The 26130-nt window shown below is 50.7% G+C and overlaps 1 protein-coding gene across 3 annotated transcripts; it reads left to right on the top strand.

The window, feature by feature from the left end:
- The first annotated feature begins 9169 nt into the window (after nt 1-9169).
- Nucleotides 9170-25007, top strand: TOP1MT (DNA topoisomerase I mitochondrial). Of its 3 annotated transcripts, none has more exons than XM_052788360.1 (14): nt 9170-9846; nt 12025-12140; nt 14332-14453; nt 15230-15352; nt 15865-16052; nt 16806-16950; nt 17821-17964; nt 18491-18676; nt 19280-19348; nt 20436-20550; nt 21038-21165; nt 21952-22046; nt 22999-23148; nt 23564-25007. In XM_052788360.1, the coding sequence occupies exons 1-14, from the start codon at nt 9185-9187 to the stop codon at nt 23664-23666; spliced, it is 2346 nt and encodes a 781-aa protein (XP_052644320.1). In that variant the 5' UTR covers nt 9170-9184; the 3' UTR covers nt 23667-25007. The 3 variants fall into 3 exon arrangements, with proteins under 3 accessions (XP_052644320.1, XP_052644321.1, XP_052644323.1); XM_052788361.1 differs by lacking the exon at nt 9170-9846 and adding an exon at nt 10803-11048; XM_052788363.1 differs by lacking the exon at nt 9170-9846 and adding an exon at nt 11406-11574.
- Nucleotides 25008-26130: the final 1123 nt, after the last annotated feature.

Genomic DNA, 26130 nt, shown 5'->3' with positions numbered 1-26130 from the left:
CCCGGCGCTGCCGGTCCGGAGCCGCGACGCTGGGCATAAGCAGGGTGTTGGGGCGGGACGGAAAGCGTCTTCGACCAATGGGAGAAGAGAACGGCGCGGATCGGCGGGGGCGCTGTCCAATGGGAGCGCGGGACGAGGGAGAGGCGGGGAAGCGGGGGGGAGGAACGGGGCGGCTCGGGGAGGGGCGGGGCGGAGGGGGCTTGTCGCCCCTGGCAACGGTGGGAATTAGAACGCCGGCGACGTCACGGGAGGGGCGGGGCCTCGGGAGGGGCGGGGCCTCGGGGGGGCGGGGCGCCGCGGCCCCTCCCACGGCCGCAGCTGGGTGCGCGCCCGCTCCGCCCCCAGCCACATCTGGACGACCGCCCCCCCCCCCCCAAAATCTGGGCGCTCCCCCCTCCACGGCCACATCTGGGCGCCCCCCCAACCCGTTTCGGACCCTCCAACCCCCGCACAACATCTGGGCTGCTGTGGTGGCGGGGGGGGTACAATAAGGCAGCACCCATGGGGTACCCCCCCCACACCAAGGCAGCTCCAGCTGCCTTCTGCCCCAATTCTGTGCCCAAGGAGCTCCCTTGGCCACATCAGCCCCCCCCAAAAAAAACCCCACCCAAACATCTGGATGGTGACGCTGCAGCTCGCACAGCTGCCAGAGCAAATTCTGTGACACCTGGGTCTGCTCTGCCCTTGCCCTGCTATAACCATTAGACACTGCTCCTGTACAAAACACGATATAAGGCAAAATACAATATAAAAATAAATGAAGAAATAAAATACAATCAGCTTTCTTACTTTTTCCAGCCAGATACAGGCAAATCCTACCCCATTTTCCCCACTCTGAGCCATATTGTTGAACCATGGAAGGGTTTTACTCTCAATCGTGTTCATAAAACAAGAGCCTGACTGGACGACAGCATTAAATCCAGCAAAATTTTATGGAACGGTGTCCAGGGGTTGGAAAAATCCAATTCCCAAGATGCACACAGGACATTAACGAGTGCGGCATCTGGCACAGGGATGCTGAGCTGGGTTGTCACCAGCACATGTCACCACAAAAAGGTGTCTTTGTCTTTACCGGGGCCTAGCTTCGTTTCCGTAACGAAGTTAATGAGACAGCACTTGTGCGTGATGAATCCTATTTATGTCAATAGGGCACGGGGAAACCCGTGCAGATTCAGCAGTTTAACGAGGGGAAAAAAATTAGCCCAGCATACATAAAACCTTTTATATTGCATGAATTTATTTTATAACTGCCTGAATATATTAAACCATTTCCACCTTTCCCAGCCAATTTTTCCTTGTCGGGGCTTCAAGGATGGCACATGATCCCAGGGAAGTATGGTAGGACGGACTTTTGTCTCCCTCCTGGATTTCCCAACCCAAAAGGAGCCACTGGACTAGAAAGGCGGAATTACTGTTTAAACTGGAATGGCAGCAACACTTTTCCTGATGAATATTGCAGCGGTTTGCAAAGAAAAGTGCTTTTAATCGTGTGGCCGCAACTGTCTGCGCACCGGGGAGTGCGTAGGAAGAGGTATTTATTCTTCTGCTGATGAGGGAGCTGCATTCAGCCCGGTTGCGATCAACAGCTTGCAGGATATTGTCACCGATATGGCCCTCAACAGCTTGCCGCCGTGTCACTGAACCGTACAAGGACCCCATTTTCAGCCTGGTTTTCCCCAAGGATGAGCCAGACCCCCTCTGTGGTCCATGTTTCCCCACTGCAGAGCCCTGGATGGAGCCACCCTGCTCCCACCTCCCACATTGCGAAGAGAGTCTACAAAGGGAAAATACATAAAAATATATAAAACTCATCTTAATTATTAAGAGGTTTAACCCAGGTTGTGCTTGAGCAGGATGTACAGGCAAACTGGAGCTGGTTTAGGTCAGGACAGGCTTCTCCCAGCTCACCCACCCTGCAAACCCCATCGTTTCCCATCACGGACATCCCAACTGGCATGGAGAGCTTGGGAGAAACCTTCATCAAACATCAGGGCTGAACAAATCTATATGGGACCCAGGGTAAAAATGGAAGAAAACCCAAATATACGCCGGTCCCTGGCTTGGCAGAAGGCGGCCAAGAGCGAACAAGCCCCTGCATGAAGTCGTCCTCTCCTGCTCCCTGCCCCGGGGCTGGCTCCCATCCCTTGACGACTTTTACTCATCCAGCAAGAAAGGTGGCTTGGATGCCTTTTCCATGGGTGGCGCAACTGGGATCAAAGAGGCTTTCCCGGAGCCAGCCCTGCCTCTGGGTGTTTCTGCTCCCGGCCACGAACCGGGCAGCATCTTCCCAGGGGAACGCATGGCCCCGCTACTCGCCATGGCCAAGGATCTCAGCATGGGGCAATGCCTGTTTTTTTACCCCCAAACCCAGCATTTTTGGGGAAAGCTCATGTTTCTTCATGCTGTGCAAAGCCCCCCTTGTCCCCTTTGCACCAGTCCCTTCCCAGTAGCGCTGCTTGCACCGGGTTGAAGATGGTTGAGACCGTTTTGAGGCTCAGCTGCGATGAGGTGGTTGATGGCAACGTGGGCAGGTGAAAGCAATAGTCTCACCTGCATGAATAGGGCTGGAGAAGAGTGGGGTGGGTGAGTACTTCGGGGTGAGGATTATGGGCTACAGTATGTGGCACCCTGTGGGATTTGGTCTCTGTACCCAGTGCCTGGATTTAACAGACCTCTTTGAATCCAACTGTGGGGCTCTAATGGGTAAGAGGCAGCTGAGAAAGGCTGGATTTTGGGACTAATTCAGTCATCTAATTGCAGAGGAGGGGGATATCTCATGGAAGGGAGATCTTCCTACGCTGTTTTTAAAGCAATGCGTTTGGCCCCCATGCTCCACCTGAGCCATGCGAAGCCTTTTCCCCCTAGCAGGTCTTGCCAAGGAGATGTTGGCTAGGGGTTCTCCTCAAATTCAGGTTTGGGCTAAAACTTCATTTCCCAGGGTACATTTTGGGCTGGGAGCCTCCAATCAGGGCTGAGGGAGTCTTTAAATAAGCTGCCTGCAGGGGGGCATTGCCCTTAGGGAGGCAGCTGGGTAAGGGGTAAGGTCTTCTCCAGTCTGGGTGGCTTTGAGGGACCATGTCAGCCCGCACTTGAGTAAGCGTGGTCCCACCGGCAGCTGCGAGTGCTCACGGCTCAGCAAAGGCTGGTAAAATACGGAGGTTTTCAGTGCCTTTTCTACTTGTTGAAAGGTTTGCAGGATGTGTCGTGGTGCTTTGTAGCTTTTCTTCTCTCCTTGAAAAGTCTCTTTTTTTTCCTTTAAGGGTGAAGGTCCTTCATGGATGAGGACTACCTTGGTATTGTTTGGATTTGATCTTTATTTCTTGCATCTTCTGTGGCCTTGAGTTTCTGGGGGAGTGGTGATTAGGGGGGGTCTGGCTGCTCAAGCCATGAAAAGGAGAGGTGATAGCTGGGTGATGGCAGCTCAGCTGCCTGCTTTGCTGGGGGGGAGTCAACATCTCTAAAATTTTGCTTTTATCTCATCGCAGTGTTTTATTATTTTCCATTGTGGTGGCTTTCTGGGTGTAATTAGGACCTGGATAATGTGTGCTGCAGACCCGGGGCTTCTCTGAGGCTGCAAATCCAACCCAGCACACAACCCCCATCTACCTATATGGACCTGGGAATTCCTATGCTGTTTGGAGGGGCTTTCCTTTAATTTTAGCAGCAATTTTATTTTTACCACCCCTAACTGAGCTCAAGACTTTTCCATTTGATGCTCTACCTGAGTCCTTGTTAAAGCTGAGCTTAACCCTGTGGGTATCTGCAAACTTCAGGGTTGAGCTGGGGAGTGAGCATCTATTGGGGTTTACCCGAGAGCAAAACTGGGGTGCTACTGGCTATTTGCTGTCTCCATCTTGTTGTAGTGGCCATCCTTGAGGATGTTGCCTTAACCGCGTGTCACATCTCGAAAAGCTGATAGGGGACGGAGCCATGGGAGCCTCAAGGGCCAATGGAGCGAAGAACAGCAGTAGCAGGTGGGTACCATGGGGCGTGGCAGGGGATTTTTGGGGACCTCCAGCATTATGTTATCATGTTTTCTGCAGCTGGCTCTGTTGGGCAGCTCGGCCCTAAAATGGTTAGCAGGGAAATCCCTCCAAATTTCCTTTTGGGAGCGCTTTTTTGGTGCTGCTGGACGTAAGGGTTAGGCAGTGTGGCATGACACCATGGCTTGTTTCCACCACCAAGGGGTTTGCTGCAGGCTTTGCCTGCTTGGCCTCGGTGGGATGAATTCGCTCTTGTCCCCAGGAAGCGAAAGAGCGAGTCGGGGAAGGGGCAGGAGGTGCCGAAGGCACCCAGGAGAAAGGCTGTGAAGAAGGAGCCGGAGGAAATACCATGCACGGTGCAGGTACTTGCCAGTCCTCTCCATGCCTGGGCATTGGGGTGACCCTTGCGACTGTCCCGAATGTTTTGTGGGCATCAAACCCACCGCATGAACTTCCCGCTCCCTTACCCTGCTCTGTCCTGCTGCACAGCCCTCTGCGGTAAAAGGGAAGAAGAAGAAATTGCCAGAGGTCAAGGAGAAGCCGCTGCAGGAAAACATCATCAGCAGGTTGGATGGAGGGGGCTGATGGTGGCAGCCAAGGAGGAGATGGGAGCTGCAGGACTTTGCCCCCCACAACCCCCCCATGCTGGGGTTCCCCATCTGGGTTCACCCCAGAGTCACACACGAGAATGCTGTGGCCAGCTCTGCTCTCCTTGGGCTGCTTTGATTATCAAAAAGGTTTTTTTTTAATTGGGGAAAAACTTGTGTTCCTTCTCTGTCTCCTCTTTGGGCAAGAAGCTCCCTAAAGCAAGAGGCTGCAGAAGGGAAAGGTCTCGGCTTGAGCCTGCGGGATGGGATCCAAGCGGAGGAGGGAGCTGCACCTGGGTCGGTATGTGGTGGTCTCTGCACCGAAGGATTAAGGACCACTCGTGTGTTTTGCTCTCAAGGGAACTGTGAGGATGGTGTCCTACAACTTGTGGTTGTGTACAAGCCCCTAAAAGGGATCCTTTGAGCATCTTGAATTAAATGAAAGAGTAAATTGCCTGAAGCTCAGATGCACGTGGCATTGGGGCTGAATCAGTCATGTTTTGGTGTTGGAGCAAGAGCGTGAATTGGCACTAATGGGGAGCACCAGGACACGAGTGACTCCATCACTTCCCAAGCACGAGTTTGGGATTGGTCTCATCCTGACAGCATCCCTTTCTGAGGCATTTGGTCTTCACTGCTGTTCTTGGGTTGATGCTGGAGAGCACAGATCCTGGCTGATTCCCCCTACATTTTACTTTGCCCACATGAACTTACAGCACTTGTCCTCTTGGCATGTAAAACCAGCAGAGATGCTTTTTCCATTCCCCATGGTGAGTCTCCATCCCTCTTGCAAAGTGTCTGAAATGTCAGCAAACTCTCCTGGATGGATGTAATTGAAGCTGCAGCCTTGAAACCCCCCAAGGGTGCCTGTGGTTGGTGTCCTGGTGTTGCCAGCGTTTCTGGTGCAAATGCCAGGCATTTGCATGCAGGAATTTTTTGGAAGATCGTAGCTGTCTGCTCTTGAATTTACCAACCTGATTTCTGACAGTAGCTGAAGGATTGTGAATATGAGAGCAGGCGTATTCCCAGGGAACGAAAGTGTATATTGCCATAACCAACCTATAATTAACTCAGTTGTTTTCCCCCCTTAATGAGTTAACCCAGCAGCTTCTCAGCAGCAGCTTTCAAGAAAAATCCCTGTGTGGTTTTGGCCTCCCTTGAAAGCCTTCGAAAGAGAAACTTGTGGAAGTCAGAATTTATAACGAGGGCCTCGATGCTTGGCAAGCATCGAGTGAAGCTGGGATGGGTTTCAGGGTGCTCTGTATTTAGACGTAGCCTTGCACGGCCAGGAGCAGAAGAACCTGGCTTCAGCTTTGAAAACAAGCGTGCAAAGAGTGTGATAATATTTCTGGTGGCCACCATGGGTCAGGTCTTAGGGCTCTGAGTTTTTCTTCTAGGTCCTATCCCCATTTTCCCTATGCTTTGGTTTTTTTTTCTCCTTGCCCTCTGTTCACCCTTGTTGTATTTCCCACCCTGTAGCTTTGCCCCCCACCTTTCCCCCTTGCCATCTGCTACAAGGGTCATTTAATCTTCTAAGGACTGAGCTGGCGTGGATGCACTTAAGCTGTCATTTGAAGTATCTTTGTTTTGGAGCCCTCCCATCCCTTCTGCTGTTCTGGACCGGTGTCCCCGATAGCAGCAACGCATCTAATGAGCATGATGGTTGAGGAGCAGTGATAGTTTTCATGTATTTGCTCTGTAAAATACCTTTGTAGCATTGTTGGAAGTAAGACAGGGATTTCCTAACGCCATAAAACCTCAAAGCTCTCCTCATGGTTGGAAAAGCCTGCTGTTTTGGGCTCCTGGTTTCTAGCCAAGGTGGCTGAGGAAGGGGAAAGTAATGTCAATGGGACATGGGTACTGTGGTCTGGGTGATTCCTTGGGGGTGATTCTGCTGTTGGGGTACCCATGCCACCTCCCGCAGATCAACACTGTTAATATCTTTCAGGACGAGACCAAATCAACCTTCCACCAAGGGCCATCAGGGGGGATGAAAGACTCTTCGAGGTAAATTGGGCTACTTTCTGAATGCTTTTTACCCAGAAAATTGGAAATTTGTCCTTTCTCTTCTTGCTGTGGGGTTGCACAGCCCTAGTTTTTCCCTCCTGTATCACTAAGACCACCGTGCTGCCGATGGGCAGCTTAGCCACATCCTGGTGCTTTCAGTGACCTTAAAGCTTGCCAAAACCATTGCAAGTTGGAATTTGAGGCCCCATCCTGGGATTTGAGGGTGGAGAGGGAGGCTCCTGGCCCCATCCAACCTCCCCAAGGATGCTCGAGTCAGCAGGGCGCGATCGCTCGGATGCACATACCTACATAAATACAGAAGTAGGCGGTGGGGAAATGCTAGTGGGGACAACCAGCCTCGCAAAGCCTGGGAAAAGGGTGTTTCTTTCTCTTGCCCCATGCTAGATCTGGGCAGAGATAGGAAGCTGAATTCATAAAGCTCCCTTAGCAGGCTAATCCTCTCTGTGTCTTAGAGGCAGGGGCTTTCATGTCCGGTGAGAGGCCTCTAATAAGACTTTCTGGGGAAGGAGCCGATCCCAAAAGGCGGCAAGACTTTGCCTTCTGAGTCATGAATCTGCTGGTGCTCGGCTGCTAATGAGATTGGAGGGGCTGAGCGTGTTTTGCCGGGCCTTTTGCCCTAATGAGTTTAGTGGAGATTGTGTAACGTGTGCTCCGGCTGCCTGGAAGAAGCATCCAGCCCCTGTGTTTTTTGGGAACTTGTTGTCTCCATCCCAAATGGGCTCAAAGGCTTTCCTGAGCCCTGCATAGCTCTGATGTCCCACAGCCTGGTAATATAGCATCAGCCTAAATGAACTTTTAGAAATGGGCCCAAAATCTCCCTTTCCCTTGCAAAAACTATGTCTGCAGGATGTTTTGGCTAAAAGCAGAAATTGCGGTGCTCATCTCTGTGCTCAGATGTGCAGCAGAGACATCACCACCCTCCTTGGATGGAGAAACCTGGCTTCCCAGCTCCTTCCTGGGTGGCACTGGGGCAGCTGGCCATGCATCCAAGCTGCTGGGGGATGCCAGGAGTGGGGAAAGGCAGGCAATGGGTCTCACCTATGGGCTGGTGCAAGGGCCTGAGCTCAGCTCCAAGCTGGGAGAATGGTCCTCTGGTTGCTTTTCACCTGCTGGCCTGGATAAGTTGTTGGGTTTGGTTTGGGTTTTGGTTTTTTTTTTTTTTTTGTGGTGGTGCTGATCACAAGCTGGGGATTTGATGCTCTGCAGCCTGGCAGGCATCTCGCTTGGTTGGGAGGTGGCAACGAGCCAGTAGGGACAGCCCCAAATTTCCCTGTGAACAAGGGGACCCCATCACCTCAACTCTGCGGAGATGTAGGCTCAACCTACAAGACGTAGGCTTGGTTTAGGCTGTGCTTGCTACTCCCTCATTCATCTCTTGCTTTGCTTTTTTGGAGCATGAGCAATTCAAAGATGAGGTTCCCAACTCCCCGCCTGGCTTGGAGAAGCCTTGGGAGAAAGTATTTTATAGGGCCAGGTTGGTGCTTTATAATGTTTCCAAGTCCCACAGAAATCCTCAAAATTCACCTGACCTCTGTGCTGACCAGGGAAACATTCCTACATTCCCCACCCATATTGCTGATGGTGGAGGTCATGGATCTGGACACTCCTTGTCCCGTAGCTTGTTGCATTGATGAGGCTGTGTCTTTCCCTGTTGTACCAATGCTCAGGCTGCCTTCTTAGGAGGGAAGTGGGGGACCCTGTCCCCACTGTCCCAGGAGATGTGTCCCATCACAAGGTTTCCACCTCCAGCGTGTTCACGATGCTCAGCCTCATGCCATCTCTGTCCTGCTTTCTGTTACTGCTGCCAAACCTTGCAAACCTGTCCCCTTCTCTGGGGACATTTCCTTGGGGCTTCCCCATTTGGTCTGGAGATCTTGTGGTCCTGCTCATTTGAGCTTCCTCATCCCGTAAGCTGCAACCTGGGGCAATCCTATTCCTACGGGAGCTGGTCACTGCTGCTTTGGGATATCTCCGTTTGCCACAGCACCCAGGGTGCTTGAAGGGAAACAAGGGCTTGTTTGGAAGCAATCCCCTAATTTTGCACGTAAGAGGAGGCTGCTGCTCACCAACGCGGTGAGAAGTGGCTGTGCTTTCGTTGTAGGTCACGCTATAAACCCCAGGGAGCAAGACCTGCAGCAGGACGGCGGCTCTCGGCGACCGAGGCTGGAGATGGGGTAAGGAAACCTTGGGGGGGGACGTGTCACCCCCTGGACCCAATCCTGCACATCCCTGAGCACCTCCTCCATTCACTTGGTCTTTGGGATAATCTCTTTCCTTTCCCAACCTCAATGTTTCTTCCCTTATGGCTGATTCCCGCAGGTCCCAAAGCCAAGCGATGGTGTTGCTGGTGGGACTGCATCCCTCTCCGGAGAGCCTGAGGCTTTAGAGATGGATTTGGGGGTCACCACTATGAGGGAGGGTGAGGAGAAGGAGTTGGACACCCCTGTCCCACAGCAGCGAGGGGATGCCCGAGACTCAAAAAGGAAAAGAGAGAAGAAGCAAGAGCAAAGGAATCAGCAGGGAAAGGGATCGCTGAGAAAAGGAAGGAGGAAAAAGGATGAATTTGAGGAAAGCCTTGGGGATGTGATGGAGGGCATCGAGGAGGAGGAGGAGGGTGCTGATGAAGGCAGGAATCGGGCAGCGGGACGGGGCAGAGCCAAGCGAGGGAGAAGCAACAGCACCTGGGGACGGGGTGACAGGAGGGAAAAGCAGAAGGGGAAAGCGGAGAAGCGCAAGAAGGTGAAATTGGAGGGGGTGGAGAGGGTGGGGAAGAAGAAAATAAAGAAGGAAAAAATGTTGGAAGAGGAGCAAGAGGTGGAAAAGACAGATGAGAAGGAAGGAGAGAAAGGAGTGGGAGATGAACTGGGGGAGAGAGATGGGGTGGGAAAGGAAAGTGAAGATGGAAAAGGAATAAAAGAGGAGGAAGAGGAGGTGGATGAGAAAGGGGATGAAGGATGGGGAGAGACACAGAGTGCAGAGATTGGGCAGAGGGTGAAGGAGGAGGAGGGTGAGGAAGGGACCGGAGATGTGCCAGGGAAAGAGAAAAAGCAGAAAATCAAGGAGAAAAAGCCTGAGGGGAAAATGAAAAAGAAGGGGAAGAAGAGCAAAGAGAAGAATGAAGAGGAGAACGCCCCAGGGAAAACCCAGAAAAGGAAATCTAAGGAAGAAGGAGAAGAAAAGAACAACAAAAAGCCTAAAAAGGAGGAGAAAGAGGAAGAAAAGAAAGAGGCAGAAAACAAGTGGAAATGGTAAGCATCCTGCATGCCTTTGGCCCTTGGGCAGGTCTAACGCTGATGCAATTGGGGTTTTAGTTTTATTTCTTAGGGTGAAACTGTGAAAATTCTTTTTTTTTTTTTTTTATTACTATTCTTAACTGCTCTGCTGTATTTTCTGAAGCCTTGAACTCACACTCTTGGCAGGAGGAAAGGGATGAGAGATAACGGGAGGTCCTGAATACAAAACAGTATTTGTATAGTACGGTTTTTTTGTTCTTACAATATGTATTCCTCTTGAAATAGCTTTGCTGGTGCCCAGCCAGAGAAGGCAGATGCTCATGGCTGGTGGAGGAAGATGATTTGTACAATCCCCTGTAATAAAACAGCTTCCAAGACAGCGGGACCCATATCAGGGAGCTGTAGAGGATATAAAGGGGCTGCATATTTTATTTTATTTTATTTTTTTTCCCTTTTGCAGCAGGGCTTGGATAACCCAGGCAAGCTTTTTGGCAGAAGAGCATGGGGAGGAGATGTGTGAGTGGGGCTGATGGATGCTGTCTTTTTTCAGGGTGACAGGGACCAGTGGCTTTAGCCACTTGGTGTCACTCTCTCCCAGAGCACCCCAATATCGGGGGCAGAGAAGGAGCATTTAGGGGGCTGGATGCTTTGGAGCCTGTTGCAAACCCAGGCTGTGGGGAACTGTTAGGGTGTTATCCCAGACAGGGGTGCTTGGATCTTCGGGACGGCTTTTGTGAGGCACAGGGTGGCATGCAAAGTGGGACCAAGCAGGTTTTTGGGTTTTTTTGGTTGGTTTTTTTTTTTTTTTTTTTTGCTAATTAATGCCTTGTTTGGAGGGCTGGAGCTTGGCGTGGAGGCGAGAGGCCGGTACGTAGCATCAGCTCGATTTGCCGTAGTTTTGCCCCGAAACACGTGCAGGACTACATTTCCCATAAGGCTGCGCTGCCCTGGCACGTGGGGACTGCCACAAACTGGACTGCTTGGCCACGGTGGTGGCTTCTCATGGCGATGCCTCGAGCATCACCATCGCCATGTCCCCGTGGGTACCAGGGTGCCAGGGCGAGATGCTTGGGGTGACTTCAGGCACCCGCCAGCCTCGTTATCTCTGCGGGCGGTGGCATGTACCGGCGTCTCGCCTCCTCGCTGCTTGGCCGAAGGGTTCGTCATCCCCGACTCACCCCCATTTGCCTCCGGTCGGGTTCGGGGGGTTGCAGGAGGTGAGTGCGGGCGATGCTCTGCCGGGATGGGGGATGGCGTGGGTTTGGGAGGAGAGATGAAGCCCTTGCAGCATCCCACAAATCACTCTTACGGCTGCCTGTCTCTGAGATGCTTTCAGCCAGGTTTTCTGTAGCTTGTTGATTTTTCTTTAATATCTTTTTTTTTTCTATGTTTTCCTGGCACAGTGCACCTTTTGATGCGATTGATTTATTCCACCACGCTTCCCGTGGGGAGGAGAAAGATCGGAAATACTTCCGGGGCACTGCTGAGCGAGAAACACTGGGATTTTTCTTCCCCAGGATGAAATCTTGCTGTGTTTTCCCAGCAATCCTTTTTTTTTGTTTTTGTTTTTTTTCCAGAGATGCTGGGGTTAAGAGGTCAGTGCCAGCCAGGCTGGCGCTGAGCTGCAGGGTGCAGATCCCCTGCCTGTCCCATGCAGCGCTGTCAGCAACGCTCTTCCAGCAGACTTCTTCCTTTGCCCCTGATCTGGGTTATTTCTTTAATGCTGTTCTCCTGATCTTCAGGGTGGGTGTTTTGACTACGTTTTTTTTTTTTTTCTTTTTAAATTTTTAAATCTTCATTTCACAGCTAAGGCTTGCTGTGACTTTAAGATTCTGTTTGCTCTGGAGTGGGGAGAGGCGCATTAAAATCTTATTTGCATTAAGATCATAGGTATAAGTAGGCATGAATGTTGTGTGTTGACTGATCCATCCCTTCGCTCTCCCCCTGCATCCCTCCATGTCACCGCACCAACCGTGTCCCCTTCCTCAGGACACCTTTCCCTAGGTTGCGTTGCAGTCTTCCTTGTTTGAAAGAATGGGGAAACTGAGGCAGTAGCAGAGACAACAGGATTTCACCTGGGGTTTGTTGCAACCATTACTGCTCACAGAACATCTTCCCAGGGTGACCTTGGGAGAAGGTCCCAGACCCCAGGGGTTTGGGATGCTCTCATGGGTCCCTGTGCATGTGTTCCAGGTGGGAAGAGGAGAAGAAAGAAGATGGGGTAAAGTGGACCCAGCTGGAGCACCGAGGACCCTACTTTGTCCCCCTGTACGAGCCGCTGCCTGATGATGTCCAGTTTTATTACGATGGTACGTCTGCCTTGCGATGGGACTTGGACCATGTGGAGTTCTCTGCCTGGCTGAAGAGCCGGTATCTTCTCTTATGTGTTGGGGGGAAGTATTGCGAACCACAGATTATTAAAGGGCCTAAATATCCCGTTGGATAAAGCCTGAACCCTGGGTTAAACCTGGAGGGTTTTGCACGTGGTAGGAGTTATGGGGTGATTGGGAAGCTAATGAGCTCCTGATGATTGCAGGGTGTTTCATGCATCCCCTCCCATGCGGAGCTCCCCGAACAGGGTGCCGGCAGCTGGTTTTAGGGTGCTGTAATGCAACTGTGTGTGGATTTGGGACTTGCACCTCAGCTCGCAGCCTCTCCTGGCTGCAGGACATGCAGTGGTGTGGGGCTGGACCCTAAGCTTTTGGAGGGGAAGCAATGGATCTTGATGCTGTTCGCTGAAGTCCTTGCGTACCTCTTGTGAAGATGGACTGGAGGAAAAAAAAAAGAACAATTTTTTTGCATTAAGATGCTTTTTGGGGTTGAGCTTTAAGTCAGCTCATGCATGGTTTCTCCGCAAGCTGGGAAAATGTGATTTTTGCTTTCGAGAGCTGCAGTTTGCCTGTCCCATGGCCTCAGTGACTGACACATCACTTGCCCTCCAAGACATTGCAGGGTTTGGCTGGGCTGCTCCGAGCTCCCGGTCATGGCTCCCGATGTTGTCCGTAGGGCCACCGCGCATCGCCTTACAGCACCTCGGTGCACCAGTGGAGGGGCTGAGAGATTGGCAGGATGGATCCAGGTCTCTGCCATCCTCCTTGGTTTCCCACCTTTCCTGCTGGGCTGCCTTATCCTCCCTGCTCTTGGCTCCATTCCTGAACTGTTTTCTGACAGATCAAGGGAAGGGAGGCAAGAAGGACATTGGGACTTGGCCAAGGGATGCTGGAGATGGGAGGGGACTGCGGTCCCATGGGATCTTGGTTCTCCTCAGCCCCCTCACTGGGGCTTCTTATTCCTTGTGGGGTTCTTATGGGAGGAAAAAAATGGGTAATTTGGGGAAATGAGGTGTCTGGGAACGCTGTCACCAGAGGGCACTGCTGGGACATCGATGGGGCTGTTGGAGACTCCTTTTTTTTTTTTTTTTTTTTTTTTTTTTTTTTTTGAATCTATGAGGAGGAGCCCTGGCAGCTGTATGTAGTCCTGTGTAGGGTTTGGACCTTCCCTGTTGCCTCTGAGCTTTTGGAGACCCATCTGTGTTGCGTGCATTTAGGCTGATGGCTTTGGTCTGGGATCTTGGGTGACGTTGGCTCGTTTGCTAAAAGGTGTCACCGTTCCTGGATGAAAAAGTGTTTGTGGACAGGCAGCAACCCCAAATAGGAAGGGACCATGGCTGAGCTGGTGGTGTGTGTAGGTTGTTGTGGGGCTGCTATAAGGCTGTGACCTACCATGCCCTGCAGTTCAGGTGGAGGTCAGGAACCTCAAACACCAGAGTGTCTGGTGCAGGTAGAATTGAATTGTCTCCTGGAGCTCTGCAGCTTTTCCTGCAGCTTGCCTAGAAAAGCTATTTCAAAGTATTGGTTTCCTAGGAAGAGCCAAGATGTTCCTTGAGTTCACTGGATTTCATTGCTCTAGCCAAAGTGCTCAGGAGAGGACAGTGGCTTTGCCACCTCCAAGAAATGATCCAAGATTCACTGGACAACCATGAGAGGCTCTTGCATCTCTATCTGTTGCACAAATCTCAGCTTTGAGCTTCCCATGATTGTTCCATCTGTGTGGGAAAGTATTTGAGATGAAACTTCTCCAAGTGGGATCCTGGCTATTCAGCATGGTCCTGGAAGTGATCATGGTCTGAAAGCAAATCTTTCTGTGTTGTCCTGTGGAGCCATTAGTTTGGGACTCATCATGACATGGTGGCTGCTGAAAGCCTTGTGGCCCAGTGACCTTGACATAAATCAGGATTTCTGCTCTCCTGGAAAAGAAAATGAAGCGTGTGATTGCAGATGGGCTGTGACAGCATCCCGCTGTGCCAAGTGCTCCGGGTATTGATCCGCAGGCGAGGCTGTGCCTGGTGCAGGGAGGTGCTGAAGGCTTGCCAGTGTCTGTCCTCACCCCTTGTCCCTGTTTTGGCACCGCGGTGAGCATGGGGACTGGCCAAAAAACTGCCTGGGGCTGCGGGGTTGTGCTGTCCCCACAACTGATGCTAAACGTCCTCTCCCTTCCTAGGCAAACCCCTGAAGCTGAGCCTGGCCACGGAGGAAATTGCCACATTCTATGCTAAAATGCTCGATCACGAATACACAACCAAGGAGATCTTCCAGAACAACTTCTTCAATGACTGGAGGAAGGTACCTTCCCTGTGAGGGCTTTCTTGCTGTCTGTCCTCCGCATTAAACACTCAGCGTTAAACCTGTCATCCCTAGGCTGCAGTGTGGGATGAAGGGGATGAGGTTTTTTGTGGCTTAGTTCTTTATAATCATATAATTATGAGATTCTGTATTTTATGATTTATTTCCTTGCTTCTTGTGGGTTTGGGCTGGGGCTTGCTGTCTGCAACATCCTCAAGAGCTTCACGTTGGCACTTGTGCTCTCTCCGAGTTTTAGTGATGCTACCTAAGAAAGCAGGTGCTGGGTCTTGCAAACACCTTCACAAATGGCTTGGGGCACGTGTCGCTCTGAAGGATTAACCTCGTGGTCCCACAGCACCCCAGCTCAGTCCGCAAATAAAAGCAAGACCCCTACTAGGGCGAGTTTATGAGCCCCCAAATACCTTTGGTGCTTCTTCTGCAGTCCCTGCAGGCTGCTTGCAGTCATGCTTGGGGACTGCTTCTTTCCACAGCAGAGGTTAGAGGTTGTTCCACCCCAGAGCTGGCTGCGTTTTGTTTTTCTGTGGGTGCAGGCTTACGTGTCCAGGGGCAGCCTGGCCTCCTGGCATGGCAGCTTTGTGTGCCCTTGGGTGGATGTGGCTAGGATAGCTGGGGTGGCTGCTTTCTTCTGATTTTTCTGAAGAACTGGAGTGTGGGTCTTCATTTCTTTTTCTGTGAAGGAGAGGCATAGGCAGTAGCTCTGTGCGGAGTCCCTTTTGCTTCCTGGCTTTACCTAATCCCTCTTATCCCTTGCTCAGGAGATGACCTCAAAGGAGCAGAAGATAATTAAGGACCTGGACAAGTGTGACTTCAGGGAGATCCACAAGTACTTTGTGGACAAAAGTGAGGCACGGAAAGCACTCTCCAAAGAGGAGAAGCAGGTGAGAGCTGTGTCCTATGACATCTGGGACTGGCTGATATGTTTTGGGACCAGGCTGGGGTATTTTGGCTCCTGCTTGTCTCCTTTTCTGGTGTTACACCCTGACCTGGGACCTCTTTGGCCTTTGGCCCAGCTCTGTCTCCATGACCATTACACCCCTCTTCATTAAGTTTATTGGCAGATGCTGCACGTTTCATGGCTTTGCAGGGTACCAGTCATCCTCAGACCATGGTTTGGGGTCCTGCCATGTCCAGAGGATGGTGGACTTTGCTAAGGGTCTGGTGGCACACAGGCTTGTTCCACCAGCATATCATGTGAGGTTTTGCAAAGTAGGTGGAGATGAGCCATTTGTTGGGAGTGGACTTGAACCCATGCTCATCTCTTCCTCCAACCCTTTGAGCTCTGCCTTTCCAGCCTTGCTTTCTCCAGGGAAAGGTGGGTAGCGATAGGCAGGCATAAGTCATGGGATTTTGGTCATCCTATGGGATGATGGTGGCATGGTCCTTGTTTCAGAAACTGAAGGAAGAAGCAGATAAGATCCAGGAGGAGTATGGGTACTGCATCCTTGATGGGCACCGGGAGAAGATAGGCAACTTCAAAACTGAGCCGCCGGGGCTTTTCCGTGGCCGCGGTGACCACCCCAAAATGGGCATGCTGAAGAAGAGGATCATGCCAGAAGATGTCATCATCAACTGCGGCAAGTGAGTTGCCACAGGAAGAGCTGAGCTTTTGCCATTTACCCCAGTCCCAAAAGCAGCCCCACACCTCTTCTGCCTAGAGCTACCGTGGGGTTTTGCTATCTCCTATAATCACTGCTTTGCACACCCTGAGGCTCAAACTCGCTGGAGCCCTGTTATCACCTCCTGGTCACCTCCAGATGTCTGCTTTGCAGTTAGGTGTGACACTTAGTTTCTCTGGATGTACGGTGGCCAGAAAGCTGGTCAGCAGCTGCCATCTCACTGGTGCTCCCACTGTTCACCCAACACCAACTGCAAACACCGCAGTGCTCCTTTGGCCCCTTTGAAGAAGAGACAACTCTGTACTCTTTCTCCTGTGCTCCTTTTCCAAATGAGCCATTCCTCCTCATTTTATGGGTCTCTCATGCTGGCTGGAAGCATCAGGATAGTCACTGGAGGGAGGAAAAGCAGTGATTGGGTTAAGAGCGTTTACCCTCTAAGTTATGTGAGTTGGATTGGTCTTAAACCACCCATATGAAGACCTTGTGGCCTTGATTCAAAACACTCCCCACCAGCCCAGCAAGTTCTCCTGTTGTCCCCAGCATACAAAAGATAAAGACCTGCTTGTGTTGTGGAACGATTTTGGGCGGGCTGTATGTTTTCTGTAAGTAATGCTGCAATGTGTTGACCATCCTTGGCTCGCTGTGAAGAAGCAGTTTAGCTGACGACCTGTTTCTTCTTCATGGTCTGAGGGCTGCAACCCTGCTCTGCCCGCAGGGACTCCAAGATCCCCGAGCCGCCAGAAGGGCACAAGTGGAAGGAGGTGCGCTTCGATAACACGGTTACCTGGCTGGCCTCATGGACAGAAAACATCCAGAACACTTTGAAGTACATCATGCTGAACCCCAGCTCCAAGCTGAAGGTTGGAGTGATGCTGCTGTCGAGACGTAGCTTTTGCCTCTTGGGCCACTGGCTTTTTTGCCAGGTGGAAAGATCAGGGGAACGCAGCGATGTGGTGTGTCAGCAAAAATGTACTTTTTTTTTTCTTCCCCTGAAAAAAAGGGGGTAAACTAAATTAATCAGTGTGCCATTGGGTGGTCAAGGGAAAAGGACAGAGATGATTGTTAAGCATCAAGCCTATTCCAGGGGATGGATTGCTACTGGCAGAGCCAGCCCTGAGCTGTGCTGCTCATGTGTGTCCAGGGAAGGCTGTTGAGAGCCAGGCAGGGGCTGAGAGGGTCCCCAGGGACCAGAGTCTATGGGGTTGAGTTACTTTGTGTCAGTAAATAGAGTGTAGGGAGAGATAGGATCACCATCTGTAGTGCCGTGGGAGGGAGGCAGTGAACACTGTGGGGAAGGAAAGGTGATTTAAAGCTATTTCCAGCCCTCAAAGCAAATAAGGAGTCTGCATGCAAGTTGGGCACAACTGAGCAAGTGCATTGTGTTATTTCATGCTGGTGGTGTCCAGGCAGCAGTGGCCACGGCCACGCAATGCTTGACCACTTTGCTCCTCACTCGCTGTGTGCTGGCTGCTAGCTGGTGGAAAACACCTCCAGACTATGAGCAGCTCAGACTTGGCCAGGATCCCGAGTCCAGCACAGCCAGTAGAGGGCACAGAAACCCTAGACGAGCTGTTTCTGCTCTGATTTTTCCACTTACAGACTTTTCTCAAGAAAACAAGAGGGTTTGAGCAGTATTTAGATGCTGGAGGTGTTCCCAGAACAGGGTCTGACTGGTAGGGGTGGAAGGAAGATGGGGCACTGGGTGAAAATAACTCGGCCTCTCTTTCCAGGGGGAGAAGGACTGGCAGAAATATGAGGTAGCCCGGCGCTTGAAGGATGTCGTCCACAAAATCCGTGCTCAGTACCGAGCCGACTGGAAGTCCAAGGAGATGAAGAAGCGGCAAAGAGCAGTGGCGCTCTATTTCATCGATAAGGTATTCTGCAGCCTCATCCTCGCCCCCAGGTCCCCCATCCCAGTTGAGGTTTGGGCTTAGCTTACCTGATCTACCTTACCTTGTAGTTAGTTTGGTGTCTGCTGGTTGTACTAGCCAGGGTTGCTCTTCATGAGGTATCTGGCAACGATCATGAAGGATGGTGACTCCTACTGTCTGCTGATGCTTGTGCGAGGCTGCAGTTGTGTGGCAGTGCAGGAGCTGTACTGTGTTTCCTGGACTCTATCTGCGTGTGTGTCTCTGTGTGATGGCAAAGGCCCTACTGGAGAGCTGGATAATTTTATTCGGGGGGGATATTTTAGGGTTTCCTTAAAGCAGTGAAATAATCTCCTGCTGGAGGCAGTCACTGCTTGGTTTCCACCAGGGTCCCAGTAGCCATTCAGTGAGGCACTGTCCTGAGAAACCTTTCTTCCCCCCCCACCAGCCCTGGGTGTCCACATCCACTTTAATAACCTTGGAAAAGGGAATTGAAGTGGGCTGAGATGGATGATTTGCCGTCTCCTTCCAGCTGGCCCTGCGAGCCGGCAATGAGAAGGAGGAAGGGGAGACTGCAGACACGGTTGGCTGCTGCTCCCTGCGCGTGGAGCACATCAAACTGCACCCCAAGCTGGATGGGCAGGAGCACGTGGTGGAGTTCGACTTCCTTGGGAAAGACTCGATCCGTTACTACAACAAAGTGTCGGTGGAGAAGCTGGTGAGTGGGGCAGAAATGGAGGCAGCAGCTGGCATGACAATTTGGTGCAGGGTTAGCTGGGCGAGTCGGTTCACTCAGTGGCCTTCAGTCCCAAATCTGCGTCTGAAACCTGTTGCAAAGAGGCCTCCTGTGCTTTAACACCACGGTGGCAGCATGTGTGTGAGATGCAACAGCGCTGGCTGATGAGGATGCACATGTCCTGACCCTGTCCTGGAGATGGGGGAGAAACTTTGGGGTAGGGCTTTCAAGGTTGTTCTAGCCCATGAACCACGAGAGAGAAGTCCTGCCTCCTGCTGGAGCATCCTCAGTTGACTGGTGGGCGTTAGGACTTGAACTGTCCTTATTGATGTCTTATTTTTTTGCTTTGCCCATGGGATAGACGATTTTAATGGTGGAGTGCCAGGGATAGCAGAGATGGGGGAAAACAGCCTGCGGAACCGGTGGCTTTGAGGTCCCAGTGGCAGCCCTTGAAGTTGAGAAGGTTGGTGGTGTGGTAGGGTGTGTACTACACAAGTCTGAAACGGAGTCTATCTGGATGAGGCGGCAGATGGAGATGTCTGGGAGCAATTTGCCTGACCAGGGCCATCCTCTCCTCCTCTTTAGGTGTTCAAGAACCTGCAGCTGTTCATGAAGAACAAGGACCCAGCAGACGAGCTCTTTGACAGGCTCAATGTGAGTTGCCACCTCTAAGCTTTTGAAACGTGCTGAATGCCCACAGGGGATAGAAGCAAACCCCTGACATCCCTGGCCAGCCTGCAGGCTCCCAGGCTGTGGTGCTGCATCAGTGTCATCCCTTACCCTGGTTTTAACTGTCTCCCCTCCAGAAACACCACTGTAACTGAACACCCTGTTGGGATGCTGTGATAATTTTTTTTTTTCTATCCTCTTTCTGAACTGGTAGCATCTCTGCTTCTTTGAACGCAGGCTTGGTTGCCTGCCTGCACCCACGAGTAACCTGTGTCCCTGCTAAGGAGATGGTTTTCTTCTTCCCTCCCCTAAATCATCTGCCTGTTGGGTTTTTTTAGCCTGGGAAAGCCTGCCCACACACATGTTGCTCGGGGCATTGCTGGAGGTGTCAAACCTCAGCTGTTCGATGCTTTCACGCCTTGGCCAGGCTCAGCAGAAGTGTGAGAGGCTGCCGGAGCACAGGGGTGCTGGAGAGATGTGCTGCAGCCTTCCCTCCTGAGCCAATCCCCTGCAAAAACATTCTCCCTCCTCTTCCTCAGTATGGGATATGGGGTGCTGCCACCCATGCTCCCCCTCTGCCTGCATCCCCTACAAAGCCACTTGCCCATCTTTCCTCTGAAGAGGCTGCTCCTCTCTGGTTCTATAGGATTTATCTGTGATAGGCTTTCTTGGTACAAATAAGGCTTCCTCCAAATCCCAGGTGTCTCTTCTTAGCATCTTCTATTTGCAGTCCAACTGCAGCCCCATGTGGTCCGTAGAACAGAGAATATCATACATGATAAATGTGAGATGTAATATTGGATGCGAGATTTGTCCTCTTGGACATAGATGGGCAGAAATTGTTGACTTCCAGAGAAATTCTTTGTGGGTTTAGGTGGAATTTGTGCCAGTTCTTGGTAGATTAGGGCCTGACCCAACAAGTAGATCTGCAAGCTACAGGAGATTTTTTTTTTTTAATGCCTAATTTGGTTGCTTGGGTAGAAGGCGGTCTGAAAAGCAAGTGCTTTATTGTCCTGGCTTCTGCTTGTTGTCTTCCTTCCTTTCCCCTTGACTCTGTTCTGTCTTCCTTCAGACATCCATCTTGAACAGACACCTCCAGAGTCTGATGGATGGTTTGAGTGCCAAAGTGTTCAGGACCTACAATGCCTCCATCACCCTGCAGGAGCAGCTCAAGGCACTCACTAACTGTGAGTTACTAACAACGTTTGTGGTATCACCAGCTGCATTGTGCGGCCAATGGCCTCAGCGATGTCCCTCCATTGCCTTGGGGTCCCTAGAACTGTTTGCCCCTCCTCGGCAGGTGATACACCACGTTGTAGGGTGGTATGTAACTTATGGGGGTATGCAGCAGGCTGGGAATCATATTAAGTGAGAAATAGTTACCTGCTCAGTGATAGTCTGACTAATTGATAGCCGAGATGGGAGTTTTTCTTTTTCCCCCTTCCTTGTATTGCTGGTTGCTTGCATTATTTTTGCCTGCCTCGGATACATGAGTGATGAGGCACAGTATCAGTTTCAGTGATGCTCAAGTGTCTTTTACCAATTTCCATAACCAGTATTGGTCTTCCCTGACAAAGGATGGGAAAAGCAAACAACTTGTTGTTGTTCTGGTCTGTTCCCTGCCTTCCCCAAGTCCCAGAAAGGAGACATAGTGATGCTTCTCTTTATTTCCAGCTGAAGACAGTGTTGCAGGAAAGCTCCTCTCCTACAACCGAGCTAACAGAGCTGTGGCCATCCTATGCAACCATCAGAGGTCTACACCGAAAACCTTTGAAAAGTCGATGCAAAACCTCCAGACCAAGGTGAGACAGACCAAACTGAGAGCCCCCAGACCTGATCTCACCTCTGATTTTTTTTTTTTGGGGGGGGGGGGGGGCAGGATGGGGAGAGGGAGTGTGAATAACCTGATGCCTAAAGGGATCCCATTGATCAAGCGTGGCAGGGGATGAACCAGGAATAGTGGCTTTTTTAATCAGTGCAGAGACATCAGTAACCCAGGGATAGAAGGGGATGGGGTAAGTTCAAATGCTGGACAAAACACACATGGCACAAAGTTTGGTTTGTTTTTTTTGTTGTTTTTTTTTTTGTTCTCATCGCTTGGTGTCTACAAACCAAGCTGGGTGCCTTTTGTGATGGTACAGCTTTGACACAGTTGGCTTGGGACCAGGGAAACTGTTTTTTCTGTCTGGCTGTTTGCAGGAGGACCAGTTGAAATTTCAGAGGTCTGCTATGGAAATACCTCAAACTACCACTTTTAATTGTCCTCAGCTTTTGTTCACACTCTGCTGGTGAGCTTGGGACTTTGCAAAGGGCTCCAGCACTGTCACGAGGCAGTCGGTCTCAGGCAGTTGGGCAAGATGAACAGATAAGAGCTGCAAGTATTTCTGGTATCGGTGCTGTGAGGATCTTTAGCAAGATGCTAAGAAATGCTTGAGCTCCAGCAGGTGCTGCAGGGGCAAGTTGTTGGGGCTGGAGTAAGGCTGCTAAGAAATTGAGGAGTGGTGTGGCAAATGAAAGGGAAAGAGGGAGGCAGCTGAAACCTCCAGGGAGGACAGGAGCACGGGCTGACTTTGTATTTACCTTCACAGATCGATGCCAAGAAGCAACAGGTTGAGGAAGCCCAGCAAGAGCTGAAAAAAGCTGAAGATGAGTTCGAAGACACAAAAGATGCCAAAGCAGAAGCGTGAGTGACTCTTCCTTACAATCTTCTTTTGCAGAGGGATCTCTGTGCCCTATGGATGGGGATGGCGCGGTCCAACACCCTACGTGCAGCTCATCAGAACCAACATGCCATTGCTGGGTATCAGGGGTCTCCTGTCCCATGGCAGCCTGGCAGATGGGTGGAGGTCTTGTGGGTGGTTCCTTGCAACAGGAGGATTGCAAAAAGCTCCTTTGTGATAGGACACACCTCGCTGAATACTGAGACTCCAACCCAAGCTGCTGGCTTGGAATTATCCTACAAATGCCATGGTGCAAAGGATGCCTAGCTTGAGGTTGGAGCTGGGGATACACAGACTGGCCTTGATGCAATTTTTTTCTTTTTTTTTTTTCTTCTTGTGGGACACTTGCAGGGTGGACTGTGGCCTATCTGATCTCTGCAGTAGTCATTGCATGGGGGCTCTCCAAATTTGCCCCTCTCTCCCAGAGCCTAAATATGATTTCCTGGTCAGAGACAGGAGGAGGCTAGAGGAGAGAAACAAGGCTTGTATCTTATGTTTTACTCTGGGGTTTCTTGTTTTCTGCTCATGCCCTGTGTCAGTGAGATGCAGAGCAGATTGTCACAGATAGTCGTTGCTCCTGGAGCCTGGATTTGAGGGAGACTGTCTTTGCTGGATGCTGGCTTTTGTGCTTGCCCAACCTTGGTGGTAATAACTTTTATAAAAGTGTCTTATCAGGTCACAGTACTTGAGAAATAGGTTAGTGCTGAATGGCGTCTTTGACTCTGCTGTTCTAGACTATTTCTAGGCTCAGGCCTTATAGAACTTAATGTGAGTGTAGAGACTACTCTGAACTGAAGCTCATTGGCTTCCCATCAGGCTCCCATGCAACAGCAGACCAGGAGAACCGCTCTGTATTTTACCTCTACTGCTTCTTTTCCCCTTTAACATGCTGTGTTGCTCTTTCTCTGGCCTCAGCAACGTGGAGAAGAAAAAGAAGCTGTTGAAGCGGCTGGAAGAGCAGCTGGCCAAGTTGAACGTCCAGGCCACGGATAAGGAGGAGAACAAGCAGATAGCTCTGGGCACGTCCAAGCTGAATTACTTGGACCCCAGGATTACCATAGCTTGGTAAGTCTTGGGCATGCTATGGGGCAAATGTTCCTTTAGAGACATGCAGATCACCTAGTCCTGCCTGGGGAGGGGGTTAAACACATGCCTAAGCCTTTGGGGGAAAGGAATAAACTTTGTTTTTGCCTAGAGGAACCTGCCCAAGCCCTTCAGATGTTGGGGGAGGCCAGCAAAATCCAAAGCTAAGGCTTCCCTTGCTGCAAATAACTGTTTGCAGGATATTCCTTCCTCAGGGCAAGATGGGGTCACTTTGCATGTCTTTATCGGCAGTGGCACAAAGTTAATTTCTTAAGGAGCTTGGGGCTAAGGAGTTTGCATGGGTGAAGGATGCTGCACCCCGAGGAGAGGACCGCGGTGGTGGGAGCAGAGCGGGATGGGTAGCACATCTCCCACTGCTGTCCTGTGGTCTGTACAGGTGCAAGAAGTTTGGTGTGCCCATTGAGAAGATCTACAACAAGACACAGAGAGAGAAGTTTGCCTGGGCGATCGACATGGCCGATGAGGACTTTGAATTCTGAGCCAGTGCCTTTCATGTTACTTTGTGCTCATTTGGTGCTGTTGGAAACTTTTTTTTTTTACGTGCTGCTGCAGTCGTGGCAGGGGTAGGGCTGGGGGGTTATCTAATGGAAGTTTGATACGGGTATTTTCTGCCTTTTCTGTATACAAAAGAAAACACAGGATTTCTAGTTGAAACAGGTATTGTTGACTTGTGACACTCATCCTGACTGCAGTGACTTTGATGTGAACTTTTAATTCCTCTGCAGAGTTGCCAAGTGCTTTGGATCTTTTCTTTCCTCCTCTGGAGTCTGGGAAGAAGATTGAATGAGAGCCTTAATTGTGCTGATAAACAAGATTAGATCTAATCCTATCTCCTTGATGTAGTGGAGCTGTGCTGCCCTTTTCAGACTCTCTGAAGTGGCTTGTTGGGGAAACACGAGGCAATGACAGCACCGAAACAGGCAGCTGCAGCGTTAAGACCTGGGCTTGGATCAGGGATGCACTGGGAGGAAGCGAAAAATCTCAGGGTTTTACATGGCAGGGTATTTTGCGCCCTTTCACCTTCAGGAGAGGAGAAAATGGTGCAATTGCACACATATAATCAAAATTGAAAAATGTTGTGGGAGGGAGAGAATGTCATGGCAGAAGAAGGAAGGAGGGGAAGATGCTGGATTAAAAAGCAGGTTTCACATGGGAGGGATGAAATTCACCTTGGCATGAGTGAAGTGTACTTTAATCACCCTTATGTGGTTAAACCTTGGTCTGAGAGGACATTTCATTTGAGGCCATACTTTCTTTCCCCTACTTGCTTCAGTTGGCTCTCTCAGCTCACTGTATCCACAGCAGAAACTAAACTGTCCAGCCCCAGATCTAGCACTGGGAAAGGATGATGCTGGCTGTGGGGCTGGACCAGACTACGGTGAGATGCGAACGTGCTGAGGAGTGGTACCAATCTTGCTGGAGCAATGCCTGCATGGGATGACAGCTTCGTCATCAGGCTGCATCCTCCCCAATCTGCTCCCGCTGGGCATGGAGCAGGCAGGGACCGATAGCATAAACTGCTGGTGCTTGCTGCCTAATTGGCTGCTTTTCAGAGAAAAAAAAAAAAAGTGATATCAGCATGTACCTGGCAACAGTTAGCCTATATACCAGTGAATCTCAGGTGTAAGCAAGCTGTTGCATTGGCAGCAAAGCCTTCTGGCATCTCAGGGCTGATGTTCAGGTCGCTATAGTCCAAAGCTCTTAGTGCTTCCCATGTGTTCATTTACAGCCACTTGTTCTTGTGTTTAAACTATTGCTATTTTGGTTGGAAGTCAGGTACTCGAAATGCATTTCATTAAAACTGGAAGTGATTTTTTTTTTTTTCTGAGTATTGGTGATTGGAGGCTTTTTGCAACTCAGCCAGGATGCGGTTCTGCTGTGAGCTGATGTGCAGAGGTCTGAGCCAGGGCTCAGTCTCTATAATGGGGTCTGTGTATGCTCAGTTGTCTGCAGGGGATTAGGCGTGATACAAAATCCTTTGCCTTCAAGCAAAGAGCCTGCCTGCAGATCTCAAAAACCATTTGTGCTTGGTCCCTAAGGGCCCTTATGCAAAGCTGAGCCACCAAAATTGAATTGCTGTATAATAGCAAAGTCATGACAAATGTAAGGGGGGAAATGCATGGGTGAAGCCAACGCTGTTTTATCTCAGATCTGCACTGGCGTGTGCTCCACCACTTGGCTGAGATGTGACAGCTTGTGAAACCCTAACTGGACTGTTTCTGCAAGCCCCAAGAGCTCTCATTGGTTTTAATAATGCAACTGACTCCTAAACCGGGGATCTAAATCAATCGGAATGGTGGCAAGATTTATATTTCTGGCAAAGGTAGACCAGTTATCAGCTGCACAAGCAACAGGCAGGAGCTGCCAAGCATGCCTTGACCTCTGTGTTGGATTTCTACCTGTGAAACAGAAGTAACCAGTTTGGTCCCAATGGATGGAGATGTTTTTCTGCCCACCCTGCTAAATGCTTTCTGGCTTTCAAAAGAGGTTAAAGCGAATATTTGCCACTAACTATGGTGGAAAGTTTGTTCCATCCCAAATAAGGGAGTAATTCCAGCCAAGCCCCTAGTGAAACAGTGCTCCTGGTTTCCAGCAGCAGAAAAAAGGAGCAAGATGCAATTGGATAAGCACTATGGGTGTTTTTATTAACGAATAGTTTTGGGGTTTTTTTTAAGTATTTCCTAGAGAGAAAAAAGACTTTCAAGCACAATGTGAGAGAAAGGAGCTGCATTAGTAGGAGCAGCTGCAGCAGTCTGAACAGCTGCTGGGGGAAGCAGTGGAAAAATCACCCCAGAAAGCAAATCCTACTGCAGCTTTTGGGGGAGAAATGAGTAAATTGGTCCTTGGCCTCTCTTCCAGCAGGTTCCCATCAGTGCTGTGATCCTCTGCTGGGTTAATGGGGTGGAAAGGCTGGGTAATTGCTGTCCCACATGGTCCTGTCCG

The sequence above is a fragment of the Harpia harpyja genome, chromosome 5 (genome assembly GCF_026419915.1).
Source record: "Harpia harpyja isolate bHarHar1 chromosome 5, bHarHar1 primary haplotype, whole genome shotgun sequence".
In the NCBI taxonomy this organism is placed as follows: domain Eukaryota; kingdom Metazoa; phylum Chordata; class Aves; order Accipitriformes; family Accipitridae; genus Harpia; species Harpia harpyja.
Note: the sequence above shows the minus strand (reverse complement) of the source record. Positions and strands in the feature narration are given on the sequence as shown.

What these genes read in the sequence shown, in the direction of transcription:
- TOP1MT (XM_052788360.1), top strand. Translation starts at nt 9,185, where the DNA reads ATGGAGGGCATCGAGGAGGAGGAGGAGGGTGCTGATGAAGGCAGGAAT. An exon ending in TCTTCAATGACTGGAGGAAG is followed by an intron (nt 14,454 to 15,229) that starts GTACCTTCCCTG and finishes TCCCTTGCTCAG; the next exon opens with GAGATGACCTCAAAGGAGCA. An exon ending in AGCTCTTTGACAGGCTCAAT is followed by an intron (nt 19,349 to 20,435) that starts GTGAGTTGCCAC and finishes GTCTTCCTTCAG; the next exon opens with ACATCCATCTTGAACAGACA.